A 17,306-nucleotide genomic window follows, 5' to 3' on the forward strand; every position below is an offset into this window, starting at 1 on the left:
CAGTGGTCGAATATCAGATAAAAGGGTAGTCTCGGCCAGATAAAACAGCAAACTAGATTATAAGAGGGTTCTTTCCTATATAGTTTATATCCTTAAGTGTTTTTAATAAGCCTAGAATACGTTAAACAAGGACCCTCTAAGAAATCCCCTATTCTTAACCTATAAACGCTGACTGGACGTATCGTAAGTCGACTAAAATTGTCTGTCGGGTGACGAGTGGGTGTACCGTACGTCGACTACAAAAAATTTCAACCTTCGGTCAAATCTGACTTGACCGAAATGGTTGAAAAACGCAATTGTAAGCTACAACTCTTACATTCCAGTAATATTCAATCATTTACCTTCATTTTGCAACAAATTGGAAGTCTCTAGCACAGTATTTCGATTTATGGTGAATTTTTGAAAAAAAAACTTTTTCCTTACGTCCACGCGGTAACTCGGCCGAAAATTTCAGAAATTCTCTCGTCATTTTGTCGTAATTTTTGCACAGTTTTATATTAGCCGTTACATAAAGTTTTATATATGAAAATGTGTGCAATTTCATGTAAAATACAACAAAAAATAACTCATGGCTGTAGCTTTTATCAGTTTGGAAATATTTTCATATAAATCACGATTACTGCCAAAATTTCAACCTTCGGTCAACTTTGGCTCGACAGAAATGGTCGAAAAACACAACTGTAAGCTAAAACTCTTACATTCTAGTAATATTCAATCATTTACCTTCATTTTGCAACAAATTGGAAGTCTCTAGCACAGTATTTTGATTAATGGTGAATTTTTGAAAAAAAAAAAACTTTTTCCTTATGTCCGCGCGCGGTATCTCAGCCGAACATCTCAGAAATTCTTTCGTCACTTTGTCGTAATGTTTGCACCGTTTTATAGTAGTCGTTACATAAAGTTTTATATATGAAAATGTGCGCAATTTCATATAAAATACAACAAAAAATAACTCATGGTTGTAGCTTTTACCAGTTCTGAAATATTTTATATAAATCACGATAAGTGCCAAAATTTCAACCTTTGGTCAACTCTGACTCGACCGAAATGGTTGAAAAATGCAATTGTAAGCTAAACTCTTACATTCTAGTAATATTCAATCATTTTGCAACAAATTGGAAGTCTCTAGCACAATATTTCGATTTATGGTGAATTTTAAAAAAAAAATTTTCCTTACGTCCGCGCGTGGTAACTCGGCCAAACATCTCAGAAATTCTCTCGTCACTTTGTTGTAATGTTTGCACTGTTTTATATTAGTCATTACATAAAGTTTTATATATGAAAATGTGTGCAATTTCATGTAGAATACAACAAAAAATAACTCATGGTTGTAGCTTTTATCAGTTTTGAAATATTTCATATAAATTACTTTAAGTGCCAAAATTTCAACTTCGGTCAACTTTGACTCGGCTGAAATGGTCGAAAAACGCAATTGTAAGCTAAAACTCTTACATAATGTAATATTCAATCATTTACCTTCATTTTGCAACAAACTGGAAGTCTCTAGCATAATATTTCGATTTATGGTGAATTTCTGAAAAAAACTTTTTCCTTACGTCCGCGCAGTAACTCGGCCGAACATCTCAGAAATTCTTTCGTCACTCTGTCATAATGTTTGCATTGTTTTATATTAGTCATTACATAAAGTTTTATAAATGAAAATGTGTGCAATTTCATGTACAATACAACAAAAAATAACTCATGGTTGTAGCTTTTATCAGTTTTGAAATATTTTCATATAAATCATGATAAGTAGAAAAAATTCAACTTTCGGTCAACTTTAACTCGACTGAAATGGTCGAAAACTGCAATTGTAAGCTAAAACACTTACAGTCTAGTAATATTCAATCAATTACCTTCATTTTGCAACAAACAGGAAGTCTCTAGCACAATATTTTGATTTATGGTGAATTTTTGAAAAAAACTTTTTTTACGTCCACACATTACGAATTCAAGCATCATTTTGTGATAATATTTTCTCTTGTGTTGCTTTGATCGTTTTACAATTTGTTATATACCAAAATCATTGCAATTTAGTGTACAATATAAAGAAAAAAAATAACTCATTAGCTTTGACCATTTTGCTCATAGCGTGATTTGTATACAATTATATATGAAATTTTTTTTTCGCACTGTCATATATTTCAATATTTATATATGATAATGATTTTTTTCCATTTCTGATGGTTGCATACTAAACTTCAGGCAATGACAAAAAAAAGGAGCCAAAATGAACTCTTAATCTTAAAAACTAAGCCTGCTGTGATTTTTTGAAAAAAACTTTTCCGCTTCGGCGCTAACTTCCGAACGCCGCTGACATACGACAGACACTTTTGTAAATAGAGGCTCGGCGTTTAAGGGTTAACCTAAGGCAGATTATGTTAGAAGCATTAACCTAAGCCATATAAAACATTAGCTTGGGTTAGTTAAACAAATTAGTTTATAGCAGTTAATTAGCAGACAAAACATTACGCCCAGTTCAAGCACTTAAGGGCAAACATCCTTTAAGGTCCGATTTTCCTACACCTTAGCACAAATAAACCACTTTATCTACAGGGGCTGCAAATAATTTTAGTGTCCTCATTAAAATGGCAAATCCAAAATCCTTTCCTAGGTCCCATGATAAGGAAAGTACATCATTGGCCTTCTTCAGAAATGTCCCTTTCAAAGAAGTCTCCGAATGTATGGGGTGGTCATCAGAGACAGTATTCTTAAAACATTATTGCCACAAGCTAGAACAAATACAATTACACTGTATCAGTAGGTAGTATGGTCAGTCCTAACCCCACAGATGCTACAGTGGAAAACCAGGGACCTCCTTGATGGGTGGGTATGATAACTATTGCTGGGGAAGGTGCAACAATACTGCAACCAAACCTGGCATGTTTAGGTAAGTCACTGTAGAAGTTCACCCTAAATCATAGGTTCATGTTTGGTTTTTTGTTCTTTGTTACCAAAACCTGAGGGGTATGTGGAATAAAGAATGGGACTTGAAACCTGTGACTTGACCTCTGGTCAGAAATGTTTTTTCTTTGGGTTGTTGAGATTAAAATTTGAGAGATTAAGCCTTTTTGTCACCTATCAATTTCTTTGTAAAACTCCTTGAAGGCAAAACAAGCGAATACACTACCAAAAAAACAGGTTTTGATGTAGGAAAAACCTATTTTTGGTAGTTGCCACTGAGTCCTCAAAACTCTCCCACTTCCCTGATGAAAAGGCATGGGATTTGGGCAAGGGATCATCCTGCATTGACCAACAGAAAGTAATGCTTCTTGGTCTCCGTGTGGGTCTGTTTGTTGACAATATGGCGGACTGTGTATGCACATTAATCACTTCTTCTTCTAGCAGGTTTTGACAATGGAAACAACCCGGGTACAGCTTCCCTGAAGATAGGGAAAAGCACCCTCTTATCTTTGAGTCCATTAGTCCATTACAGTACATACTCCATCATGTTACAGTGTTTATCACTATGACATAACACCCAGCCATCAGACCAACTAAAAGAGAATTCTTTGATATTAGTTTGGTCTCCATGAAGATCTGGTAGACCATGTGAGGGTAACTTCTTGAGGACTCAACATTGGCTACCAAAATTAGTTTTTTCCTACGTCAAAACCTGTTTTTTTTTTATTTTGTCTTTAAGTCATGTCGGAAGCTAATGCTCTGATTGGCTGCTATTTTGTAAGGTGGAATCTCCAAACCAATAATAAGCTGTATTCTGGTGGCACCAAGTTTCTTAAATACATGGCAGAGTGCCAATTTTGAACAGAGCCATGATCATAGCATTTTTTGGGATAAGAATTTAGGTGTGTGTATGAGGAAAAAGATTCAAGTGAATACGAGCTACAGTTGGGTTATCATGGGAAATGGAAGCCAGGAAGATTGAGCAGTAAATGCTGTTCATGCTATCAACATATATTTGATGATGAATTTAAAGTTAGTTTACAAAAAGATAGGATAATTACCCATAGGAACATCAAGCTCAACTCCAACCCACGTTCCTGCTGCAAACTCAGTGTGTCCGATATATGCTATAACTCCTGAGTAATTATAAGGCCTAATTTGTATACTTTCTCCAACTTCACACCAATCTGGTAATGGGGCCAATGGCTTATTATTAACAGCTGGCATTCTCTCCTCATCTGGAAAGTGATAAAGTCATATGATGTCAAAAGGCTGGCTTCACAACCAGTACTCTGTACTGTATATTATTTTACATAATGAGATTATAAAGAAATATTTATACAGCACATGTAATTAGAATCTAGACTAAATAAAAATTGTGAAGAAATATTTATATATGAAATTAGATGACTGAGCAAAAACTGTTTATGCAGTGAGTCAAATCTTCACTAATCTTAGGTGAACTATTATGTTCAATTCTTTTAAATCTTTAAAATGAGACATCTCAGAATAAAGTCATAACCTTTATAATCATTTACAAATTACAAGAAATATGAAACCTTATTTTCTAGTTTTCATACAGCCTATAAACTTACCACCCAATACCACTGAAGCACCATTCATACTGATGTAAGACTCGCTTACATCAGGATGAGAATGAGCCAATGGGAAGGACATACGATGGGCTGGATTTCGCTTCCCAGAACTTTTTCGTAAAACTACTTCAGGAGTGACCGATGCTGGCAGTGATGAATTTGACAAACAAGATGAATTTAAAGAACAATCAGGGCTGACAGATTTGGGTGTGCAATTTATTGCTGACTTCATGTTATTGGATGTACCAGTATTGCTAGAACCTGAGTTATGTAAGTGAGAATTTTCTTTATTTTCTTCATCTTCTATTATTTTCAATTCACTTTCTGACTTTATTACACTAGAATCAGTTCCAAGTTGCTGATTAATCACTGTTCTCGTATCACTAGAGTCACTTTCACCAGAGCTGGAAAAAAGTAAAATTTTCAAATTGATCAAAGATGAAAAATTAAATATCCTGAGCATAATTTGTAAAAATCATGGGTTTTTATCATTGTTTTATTTTTCAAAATACCATTTCCCTGGTCAGATATCTTTATGCATGAAATCTTTCAGTCTTCAGTAAGTTCCTGTAATTCAAAAACTACAATAAATACAAGTATTATTTACAACCATATTTCCACTGATGTCTTAATCACCAGTGAAATAATTTGTTATCTGACTTTAAGTAAAATCTTTTCTAACTGGTTTACTTTTAGATTGTATAATGTTAAATACACACTCACATGCAGTGCATACAGTACATTTTTTCATATTTCATTACTCCTCCTTGTATTGTTGTTTTCATTACAGAATTTACCTTCTTACAAGACCCCTCCTAAAAACTTACAATGAAATAATGCTACATAACATGAGAGGGAAGAAAGAATGAGACTGATTTTTCACATGATTTCCTCACCAGTTCTGGGATGTCCTCTATGCTATATCACTGAGTCTTGTGTCTTCATTACTAAACTGAGTTTGTTACTTATCAGGAAGCCATACGTCAAAAAGTCTATAAAGTTGAGATACCAGTGTGCTAAATTGACACTATAAATAAACACAACCTACTTGACCAGTCTCTTTAGTAACAAAATGATAAACATACATCTGACCTGCAGTTAAACTGTCTTGGCAGTTTTGACAGATACAGTACATATATATGGGTACTACAAAATACAATAAAACTATAGTTTTGTCTACAAGTTTGCTGATTTTGGCCTTTGTAGAACAGTTTTACTTAAGTGCTTGTGACTTAGACTTTTTCATGTACATTTTGAAGAAATAAAAACACCCCTCTGGTTTGAGAAAACCTTGCTATCCTCTTTTTTCTCACTTCACCCAGGGGGCCAAGATTACCCACCTTTAGAATGACCAATGTAAAGACTACAATCTTAAACTGTCTATAGCTTGTCTTATGGGCAGGGTTTAACCTTCGCTCATAAGATGGCCACCCCTGTGCATAATGGAGAGTGCAAATGGCCACCAACCCAGATAAATCTCTCATTTTGTCCTTCCTATATCATTCCTCTCTACTGCCAAGATGTCTTGTGTCGACTTGCAGGTGGCTGAGAGAGAGCCATTGCAAAGGTTGGGAACATTGCTGTAAACACTGATAAGCCATTACAAAGACTGGAAGGCGGCCATCTAGGAAATATGCTCTAAGGTAACCCTGACCGCCCCCCCCCCCCCAGCTCAGAAGGTCACCACATGGAATCTTCCTTACTAACCCACTGGCCATGCTCTAGAGTGGATGATCAAATTCCACTCTCCTCCCCAAGACTGCCATTGAACTGAGCCACGTGCAGCTGTTCAGGATCACCATTCTTACAGGATCGACCCTTGGACTCTCACGAGGGATAGCTTATCACACGTGACCTAGGAAATTTCCAGCTCAATTCTCATTTCAACACCTGCAAGCCACTTATGGCACAGCACATATAGCTCTGCATTTCTAGCACATTCATTTTGGTTTTATTGTTAATCTTTTATCATTTAAATGTGTGCTGTGTCTGTAACTAACCCTTCTTGATAGACTTTTGAATCCCCACGCTAGGTAGCAGATGATGCATTCAAGTTAACAAACTTTAGAGTATCGTAGCAACAGGAATTTTAGAGATCTCGCATGTATTTACAGTGTTCAGGTGTTTGTTTTGTATATTAATGCATCCTTTGTTTTGAATTGTAACGTAAAATCCTTGTCATTGCGCGATTTAGGGAAATAAGCTAAGGTTAGGAAAGCACGTGTTTACGTAAACAAAGGGCCGCTTGATTAGGGCCTATGCAATTTCCCCGAGTGCGAGAAGTTTCACTGAATGAGGAGCTGCAGGTTTCCTTGCAAAAACCTACATAATTTAGCCAGGTAAATCTCAGAATTTCATTGAGCCACGTGTTTACATATTTTTTCATGAACAAATTGTTAAAGCGACTCATGCATGCTAAGATTTAGAATAGGCACATTTGCAAAATTAGCCGTTATTAGTTAGGTCATAGCGTTCGGAAACATGGCGAGTTAAAATCACAGTGAATTCCCGCTAGAATGAAGTCTGCACAGCTTAGCTAATTACATAGGTAACGTGTACTCATGCATGGTATTTCAATTTTACTTTCGTTATTGGTAGGATGGGCATCTACAATTGGCTGGGGAAATTTATTGGCATATTATATTAGCCTAAATTTTTAGGATGAGAGAGAGAGAAAGATACTGGGGTTCTGTTTCTTTAAAAAGTCTATCTAGGTTCGCCCATCACAGGGAAGTAGGTGTTGTATTGATTTCATATCACAATAAGCAGTCTTATATGGAATTTTATATTCTCAGACTAATTGCTTGGCCTACCCTGCCACTTCATGTGGCTAAAAAACCAATACCTATGATTAATTGCCAGCAGGGTAGTAGAATATTCCCCCCGCCTTTTTTTTGTCTTATTTCCCTTAGCCTAGGAGAGGAGAGTGGTTTTCAACCTTTTTTTGTGCATGTCCCATTTTTGGCATCCCTAAATACTCATGGCCCACTGCCCTTCAGAATTTTGTAATGATGATAACAGAATTATTATAAAGCATTTTCAGAACACTCTATTAGTTTTACATTTTCATTTATGGAATTATTTTTCAGAACACTTTATTAGTTATACATTTTCATTTATGAAAGAAAGCACTGACCTGCATTTACTGTAAATAAATCATGTGCATTGTAATCAAAACTCAAATTACACTTTTTCTCGTATGAAATTAAGCTGGCCTACATTTACAGTAAATAAATTTTGTGCACTGTTATCAAAACTCAAATTACACTTTTTCATTTATGAAAGAAAGCACTGGCCTCCATTAACTGCAAATGACTTTTGATTTTTTAAATACTATTTTGAAGGTGTCAGTGGCAAGGTCCCCCTCAGAACTGGCCATGGCCCACAGGCTGAAAACCACTGGCCTAGGAGGTTGTAACTCTCAGTGGATGTTAATTCAAAACCTTCAAGGGAAGCAAATTAAGTATTCTTTTGACTCATGGTTTTGACATAAATCAGTTTGCAATTCAGTCTACAGGTTTATGTATGCTACTCCATAGCCTAACTCCTTTTACCTACAGCCTACTATGGTTTTATACCCATGAATATATTTTTATACAGTAACTTTCTTATCATTCTTAACATACAGGTAATGATTATATTAATGTTTTTTGCTTAGAATTCAGTAAATTTGCAATTTTACATTGTTGTGTTCCCTTAACATGAATTATACTTAGAAAGTATTGCATCATTCATATTGTACTGTAGGCTAGACTCTTAGTATGTAGTTTTTAAATGAATAAAAAATGTATTATTAATCTTCTGTTTTATCATCATCATTGATTTTCCATTTCACCTTGTAATATCACAGAAACCTTGTGTTTGTAACTTACCTCTTGTTTACATCTACAGTTGACCCCCCGTATTCGCGGGGGATGCGTACCACTACCCCTTTCAAATAGCTAAAATCCGCGAATACTTAAAACCCCTCTAGAAACGCTTATAACTGCCTATTCTGATAGTTAAAAACACCAAAATACCCTCTAAAAATGCTTATACCTGAATATTTTAATAGTCTTAAAACAAAAAGTGCATTTAGTCACAAAATAATATATGATTTGTGAATATTTCTCTATGAAAATACTGCGAACAGGCGAATTTCCTGTGAATAATATGTATGTATGTTCCACAGAGAAATCTGCGAATAGGTGAGTCCGCGAATCCAGAACCACAAATAAGCGGGGGTCGACTGTGTATGTGGCATTTCGTCAAGTATGACGTCCTACATAAAGACACTGTTTGGCTTTTTTTTTTTTTTTTTTTAACCGGACATCATGCTTATATATTTACAGTACGCAGGAAAATATTTCATCAGTGTTGATACAGGCAGTCCCCGGTTATCGGTGGGGGTTCCGTTCCAACGGCATGATAAGTGAAAATCGGCAATAACCGAAAATCGGCAATTTTCGGTTATTGGTGCCTCTGTTAGATATGTATCAGCGCCAATATGCGATTATCGGCACTGAAAATCACTGATTTTTATCGCTAGACAAGCCCCGAAAACTGGATCGCCAATAACCGGGGACTGCCTGTATTATATTTCATTTCACTAATTTTCCAATTCATCTCAATGTTTTGTAACATGCCTCACATTTATATCTATGTTTCATATGCATTGATGGTAAGCCAGCGGTAATTGTGCCCAAAATAAAATCAATTTAACCTTATTTCAATTGACTCTGATGAATATTGCACCACAGTAATTTTGTACACTATTGGAAAGTACTTTTACTTTACTATTACTGATCTCAAGTTTGGTCTCAACCAATTTCCATTTCAACATGATGTTACAAAACGTTTACATTTTTTGCATATCACGTGTGGAGCACACGCATTTGATGATGTTTACGTTTTCACATTTACTCTGGAGTTCTTTTTTATTTTTTCTAAGACTGCTTAATAACTCAGTTTTTGCATGGGAAATGTTATACAGGCAGTCGCCGGTTATCGCGGCCTTGATTATCGGTGATCCAGTTTTATGGTGCTTGTCTAGTGACAACGATAACTGGACTTTCAGCGCCAATTTGCACCGATCCCCACTTAACAGCAGTGCCAATAACCATGGATCGGCGCTATTATCACCAATTTTCTGTCACTGGCAATTTTCGGTTATCATCATGCCATCAGGAATGGAACCCCCCCCGTCCCGATAACCGGGGACTGCCTGTAATCTTGTATCTTTTTCCTTTTATGAATTCATCAAAACTATTGACAAACTTTCTCACTGCCTGTCCTGTTACCTGAACATTATGCAAACTGAATCTTGTTTTGAACCTTTTGAACCATCCAGTACTTGCAATCAATTCCTGTTGATAGTCACCACCTGCATGTTCTTTATGGGTCTGAAACAGACTTCTAGCCGTTGCCCTGGATGGTAATAAGGCTTAATGGTGTTCATCTTTTGATCTGGTCTTTTATCGACTCCATTACTAACTTCCATTTCATGGATTGGCCCTTGCCTTTGCTTTGTATTTACAGTACAGTTCACTGAAGCAAAACCTCTTCACAGTTTTGCATACCTGTTCTTGATCCTTAAGAACTGTCGACACTGTTGAACGTGGAAGTTCTAGGTCATGTGCTACTGTGCTTATTGTTTTGTCCTTCTTCATACTGATTAGTAATCACTTGCACTTTTAATTCCAAGTTGATATCTTTCTTGCCTTTTTGGCTGGCCAAATTGTTGACAATGAAAGTGCCTCTTCTGTCAATATACTGTGACTTAACAAAACTTTTTAAACAACAAAAACTTACTATCAAATATTTGCCCGTACACTGGTAAAGACTGCAACTGGTGCACAATTAAATGTCAGTATACGTCAAGATCTTTGGCGTAAGCTTTTTAAATGGACGAATATCAAACTGAGCCAATCCTTCCAGCCTAGTCATACATTCCTAAATTGTTTTTTGTATAATCATATGTCATGCTGGATATAAATGTTTGATAGTGTGTCATATGTCGTGCTGGATATAAATGTTTGATAGTGTGTCGCCTGCTTTACACACATCACTACTGCTGCTACTTGTAAGCACTGCCAGTGGCACATGTTTTGTAAATTTTTATTATTTTTTAAAATTCTTTTTTTATTTTCCCAAATTTCTTTGCTACTGTCGTGAATGTGAAAATTATGCTAGCCAAAATTAGTGCTGGATTAAAGATTGTCAACCTGTATAAGCCTAACTGTTAAAATTTTATGGAACTAACTTTTCACTGGGTCTTAAAACTGCTATGATGACCAACAAATGCATTGTCAAACACTTTCCAGAGCAAACACTGGGGATGTGTGAAGCTCTGTGACAGACATTCTAGTAATGAGAAAGATAGCTGACATACATGCTGTTGGCACATCTGTGCAAGTAGCATAAAGGAAAAACCGAGGCAATGTTATGTGAACAGGAGATACAGCCCTCCTATACTGAGTCCTTTACATTCTATCACTGTGCCAACAAGCACTATTCTGGCCGAGACCAACTATTAAGAGAAGTCTTTAAAATTAGTTGGTCTGTCTTATGGAGCCCTGGGGAAACCCATGAGAATGTAAACAGTGGCTAAACTATAAAAATATTGGTCTATATAACACAGTAGTATCACAACTATGAATTTTACAAATATATTTGAAATATACTCTATCAAGTATTCACAAGCAACAAACAAGCAAATCAAGCAATTACAAATTCTGTAGTCAGCAAGCAAAAATCTCTTGCACTCTCAAGTCACAACTGTAAGTAGGAGTTTATTTGAAAATGGTTGTCAAAATGGTGTAATTCACTTTTCAATGAATTATTGGCTAGGCTCTGATAACAGTGTATATACTTCTAATACAAGCCCCCAACCTTACTTCATGTCCCCAGTAGCTCAAAAAATATAAAACTAGTATTAAGTGCACTAGTAAGGACAGAAAACTTGAGAGCAGCTGTGAAAGGCTTGAAGTGGCAAAACTGCTATTTCCTCAACAATACCTTTATTCACCTTAAGTAAATACCTTTATTCACTTTAAGTGAAATACTGATAAGGAATACACCTTTTCATACTTTAGATGGGACAAATCACACACTTGTTTGATGTAATTCATAAGTAAATGAAAAATCATACAAGTAATCAATGCAAAATATATATGACTGAACATTTCAACAAAAATCAGTGACAAAGCCACACTATGCAGTCAGAGTTTACTAACTAATTGACAAACCTCAAATTATCTGACATTGCTACAATTGTAAAATGGCAAATGACCATGAAGTTTTGACAAGTAACAAATGGACAGTTAACAAAAAAGAGAGAGAGAAATAGTTGACTTTGCTTATGTATGCCCTAGTTCATTACATTCTTTCAGAGACATCCCACTAAAGAACTGCCTGTTTTGCTGTCTTTACCTAAGCTAGTGTATTTTTCCAGCCATGCCACAAAGGCAGTACCACCAGGTTTCTGATGAAAATCGGGATCGCATCATTTCCTGATGTGAAGCAGGAGAAGATTTTATGGCAACTGCTGCAGAACTAAGATTTCCGAGGATAACTGCTTACAACATTATTAGAAAATTTAATTAGACAGATGAAAGGAGTGCCCAACAGTACAAAAGAGGACGACCATCTTTGCTTGATGATGAGGAAAAGGATTTCTTAATGATGCTGGTGGAGGCTACACCCACAATCACCATCCGTGAACTCCATGATGTATTATATGACATCTTTTCAGACAAGGGCTTTGGATGGTGAACCTTTAACTTTGAAGCAGATACATAATGCTTCCATTAACCGCAAATGTGATTACATCAAAGCCACCTGTGAAACTTATGCACAGTATACGTACAAAGAAGGTATTCCCCAACAACATGTCTACGTGGGTCAAACTAGCTACAACCTGTAACAAGCAGGGCATATGGATGAGCTCCATGGGGACAAAGGGTCAACAGAGGATTGTCGCAGGAGAGTGTGGAAATAATGTCACTATGATAACTGCCATTTCCAACTTAGCAGGACTCTTTTTACTATGAACTCCACACATCATCTGTGACTAAAGAGATGCACAGGAATTTTATTATCTCTACTGATGCTGTATTGGGTCCCAAGCCAGCAATGTTGTATATGGAAAATGCACCTTGTCATGCCGGAACTGAACAGGATCTCGACCACCACATCATCAAAAGGATTCCGCCTCACTCCCCTTTTCTGCATCCAATCGAGAATTGCTTCTTGGTTCTTAAGGCATCTGTTAAATGATACCTTAACAACATAGTTGACCGCTGTGATGTGCAAGCTGCACGAAGACAAGGAGTTACTCTGAGGGTATACAGCAACTTATTCAACAAGCAACTGAAGCGTCAATCTCCCTTATTGATGCCGACCTTTGTTCTGCGAACTACCGTCAGGTACCTTTCTAAGAAGGTGCACTGCCCGTGAGGATATCTGGGAGTAAGCCTCAACATTTGTTTTTTTCAAGAATTGTACTCTGTATGCCATTCTTAAGTAACTGTTATTTCTTTTCAAAGTAATCATGGATTCAATTATGGACACCATTTATATTTTTGTACAGTCTTACAACTGTATATGTAAAATTAGAATATTTTGAGTTTTTGCTAATTGTCAAATAAATATATGAAATTGTCAATCATTATGTCACATTGTCCCTTTGAAATGTGGTTTGTCAATTAGTGGTGTGACAAAACAGCTGTCAAACAGTTGCTGTACTATGTCCAATCAGTTTCACTCTTTGTAATTCATATATGAAAAAGTGTCAAACAATATGATAAACTTTCAAAAACATCTGTGGATTGTCACCGACTTTGGGCAATTTGTCTGATCTCTTGTGTGAAAAGATGTACACTACTCTCACAATGAAAAGAAAAATTTAATACAGTACTAATGTGCACAGAATTTAAACACGTGGGTGCATGTGCAGTCAAGACAACTCTCAAAACTGAACAGAATGAATTTGTTACCTTATTGTAGATACATCCATAACAGTATGGTTTGTTGGCAATTCCTTATCAGGAGTTTCATCTACACTAACACTGCGCACAGAAAGAGAGTCTTCACTTAGCGTTGTTGACGAGACAGCACCAGATCCATAACCACTGTAGGAAGAATTAAGAAGTATCATCAGAGGTGCATGTTTGGTTTTCAAATTATCTATCTACTCTGTTTACAAGTAGGATCAAATAGCATTTTAAATCATATGAAAAAATAAGTTGAAAATTAATTCATGTTATAAATAATCTAATCAATGCCATCTCACAGAAGGTGAACTCTACATTACAAAACCATAAATAACCTTGATACAGTTGAAGGAGTTCCTGCTTTTGTTGCACCAACTTCATTTAAGGAATCTAAAGTGCGACTCTGAGTAAGCAAAAGTCGTCCACTTGTTAAGCTACCACTTCTGTAAGATGTGAATTCACTAAATTCTTCTTCGCCACTAGTTCCCCCTGAAACTCCTATTTGATTATCATTCTGAAATGAAAAAGAAAATATAATTGTATTTTCAATGTAACTAATCTTACAAATAAAATGATTAACTCAGTGTCTGTACAGGTAGTCCCCGGTTAATGGCGGGCTTGGTTAATGGCGATCCAGTTTTACAGCACTTGTCTAGTGATGAAAATTGGCAATTTTCAGCACCGAAAAGCACTGATTTCTGCTTATTGGCACCAATACATACTTAAGCGTACATAAGCCCCGAAATTCGCTGAAAAAGCGTGAAAATCACTGATTTTCGGTTAGCGGCAATTTTCGGTTATCATCACACTCTTAGAACAGAACCCCCGCCGATAACCGGGGGCTGCCTGTACTAGGAAAGATGATTTTGCTCAGAGAAATTTTAACTAACATTGTAAAATACAAACATTTAAGTACTTTTTGATATCTTCAGTTGCAGACCTCTTATGTTATACAGTACCTTTCATTAGAGAAAGCACCCATACACACCAAATCATTCACATCATTGCCACCTTCACAAGCCGAAGCCAATGCAGGAAAATGCAACTGGATAGGCAAAGGGCACTCTCAGTTGTTTGTGTCCATGAAGCAAAAATTCCTTGAAGTTTTGTATATGTCAATACTTCTTTTTTTCTTACACTTAATAACTCACAAAGGTGGAATGGGATGTTTCAGCTCTTAAGCATTTTTGTTCAATATGAGAACAATGGTGTTAAAAATAAGTACACACCAGCAACCTTCAAAGCTCAAATAGACTCCTAGGACTTCTGGCCTTCTGGATGATGATGCTTCCCAAAAATTTGTGAAATAAGCAACACATTGCAAGAGCAATGAAAACAGCCGATTGATATTTCCCACTTCAGACTACCCAGCTTTATGACTGCTGACTTTAAAGTCACAGTCTTCATAAAACCTAGAATTACTGACTCTGAATAACCTTAATCAGTCATAAGGAAATGTGTTTAAAGATCCATATGTGTCCATCTCATTAGTGGTTACTCTACTAAGTTTTCCTCCTAATGTACTGCTTCGGGGTGCTCCCAAGAACAGATGGGTGACATATATCCCTTCATGACAATATCAAATCTGGTTAATAAATTGTGAAGAGCTGTGATCTTAGTCAATGAACTAATCCTTCATTCCAAAAACCACCTATGATTTAAAAATAATTTTTATCCAGTCTTAGAATATGTGACCTTGGGTAGTAGTAGCTCTCAGTGAATTAGACAGTACTTGCTTTTGATAATATGTGGCTCACCTCTTCATCATCAACTAAGTCCTCTTCTTCATCCTCCTCCTCTTCTTCCTCTTGCATGTGCAATAAGGGAGCTGCTTCTCTTGTGTTTTCCTCATGCAAGGTTGTCATTCTTGGAGTCATCTTCATTGGACCAGGACTAGGTGAGGCTACAGGAAAAAATTGACTTAGTTATTTTCCATTACCCTCAACAATAGCAATCTGAAATCATTAAATAAAACTGGAATTTCCCAAATAATTAAAAATGCATGACAGCCATAATGTTGCTTTAAAATTGCACCTACAACTATAGCTTCAAAATATAAAATACAGTACAGGTACACAGAAAAAATGATGCATGCACATGCTTTTCACATTTCTTTTCTTCTGGTCTATTAATGCATTAGTTTTTAAATGGAAAAAACAAAGTTTACATTTTGTAAATATAAAATCTAAACTGGTCATGAAAAATATTTATTCCACTAAAAAAATCAACTATTGTATAAAAAATAAAAAAAAAAATAAGAAATACTGTAAAACAGAATATTCTATAGATATTAATTTGGCACATTATACATGATCCCATAATTCTTACGGTAACAGTGCAACTGTGGTCTCAGGAATTATAATGCAAGTTTGCCTTTAAGCCATATGGAGTATTCTGCTTCCTAATTTCCAAAATATAGAACTAAAAATTTTGAATGCAATGAAAACATCTCTCTCTTACCAAATTGTGCCTCCATAAAAGAATATTAAATTCACTTTCTAACTTCCTTTTTAGATCCATTGAAAAAAATAAGATACTGAAATTTCCCACTGCTGTAAAATCAAAGACATATTTCTACTAAAGAAAACCCTGGAGTTTATGTTACAGTCAGCAGCATTTACTCCAAATATAAAAGCAATGAAACAATGTTTAAACCTGTGAAAAAATGTACTATACAGCACTTATAACATAAAAGGAATAGTTACTGTCCTTTCTTGCCAGTAGTAAAAACCATATTAATCATATATATAAATATATATATATATATATATATATATATATATATATATATATATATATATATATATATATATATATATATATATATATATATATATATATATATATATATATATATATATATATATATATATATATATATATATATATATATATATATATATAATAAATGAATGAGAAAATAAGGAGACAGCTAAGAAAAACTGAAAGGAACTCGAGGCCTTGTAAATGAGTCAAACACAAAACAAGAAGAAACCTGAGAAATAGATAAGATGAAAAAATAGTCAGCTAGACTTGATGGTTGAAATTTTAAAGAAATCTGAAAAATAACTAACAGATTGAACAGTCATCTAGATGTAATTAACAAATATATGCAAAATCTGTCATTCTTCACTGTAGCTGACTTCATCAGATGTGTGTAGTGCAACCAAGTATACATTAACTTATTTCCTGGTTGTGTGCTTTTTAGCCCTTCTGTTTTATTATATGCTTTTCCATTTTCACATTTTCTGCAGAGTTCATATCTCCGTTCCTTCCTCCTTCCAACTCCCTAATGGATTTAAGTTTGGCGAGTTCTTCACTGTCCACACCATTTTGCTTAAGTCATCATCTTGTCACATCACTAATGAGTCCCCATGTGTAAGCACTATTTCTATTGGAATTCATAACCTTTTTTATTAATTTTGTATCCTGACTTGGCTAGTATAGAGTAACTTTTGCCCTTTGTTTAGCCCTTACTGGAAATACTAATCCAATATTCAGTAATGTGTCTAGTACAGTATCTAGTTTTTTATGCATTTATTTATGATAGTAAATGACAGACTAAGCATAGATTCTCTGTGGATATTCTTTTTACTGAAACAGTTGCTTTGTGCTCCATTTTCATCTTTATATTTATTTCTTGGGAATACCATCCAAGAAGAGAGATTTTATTTGTCTGTTCAGATTGATGGCTGCCTTGTGCTCTGTACCCATTTCTATATTTATTGCTACTTTAACGTTAAAATTTCTTGGACTATGTGATTAATGTATGTAACGTTATTATTCATCTTCCTGTTTGTGCTAATCATTAGAAAGGAATGTTATTCTTATTAGA

General features: G+C 35.4%; 1 protein-coding gene across 11 annotated transcripts in view; it reads right to left on the reverse strand.

The window, feature by feature from the left end:
* The window catches only part of Khc-73 (Kinesin heavy chain 73), a 559,564-nt gene that overhangs the window by 16,057 nt on the left and 526,201 nt on the right, over nucleotides 1-17,306 (reverse strand). For all 11 annotated transcript variants that reach the window (XM_067082031.1, XM_067082030.1, XM_067082029.1 and 8 more), the window contains 5 exons: nucleotides 15,229-15,374; nucleotides 13,807-13,985; nucleotides 13,475-13,609; nucleotides 4,500-4,903; nucleotides 3,966-4,142 (listed from right to left, as the gene is read on the reverse strand). In XM_067082031.1, the coding sequence (XP_066938132.1) occupies nucleotides 3,966-4,142; nucleotides 4,500-4,903; nucleotides 13,475-13,609; nucleotides 13,807-13,985; nucleotides 15,229-15,374 (1,041 nt within the window). The remainder of the gene's footprint in view (nucleotides 1-3,965; nucleotides 4,143-4,499; nucleotides 4,904-13,474; nucleotides 13,610-13,806; nucleotides 13,986-15,228; nucleotides 15,375-17,306) is intronic.

This window comes from Macrobrachium rosenbergii, chromosome 37 (genome assembly GCF_040412425.1).
Source record: "Macrobrachium rosenbergii isolate ZJJX-2024 chromosome 37, ASM4041242v1, whole genome shotgun sequence".
Classification (NCBI taxonomy): Eukaryota; Metazoa; Arthropoda; class Malacostraca; order Decapoda; family Palaemonidae; genus Macrobrachium; species Macrobrachium rosenbergii.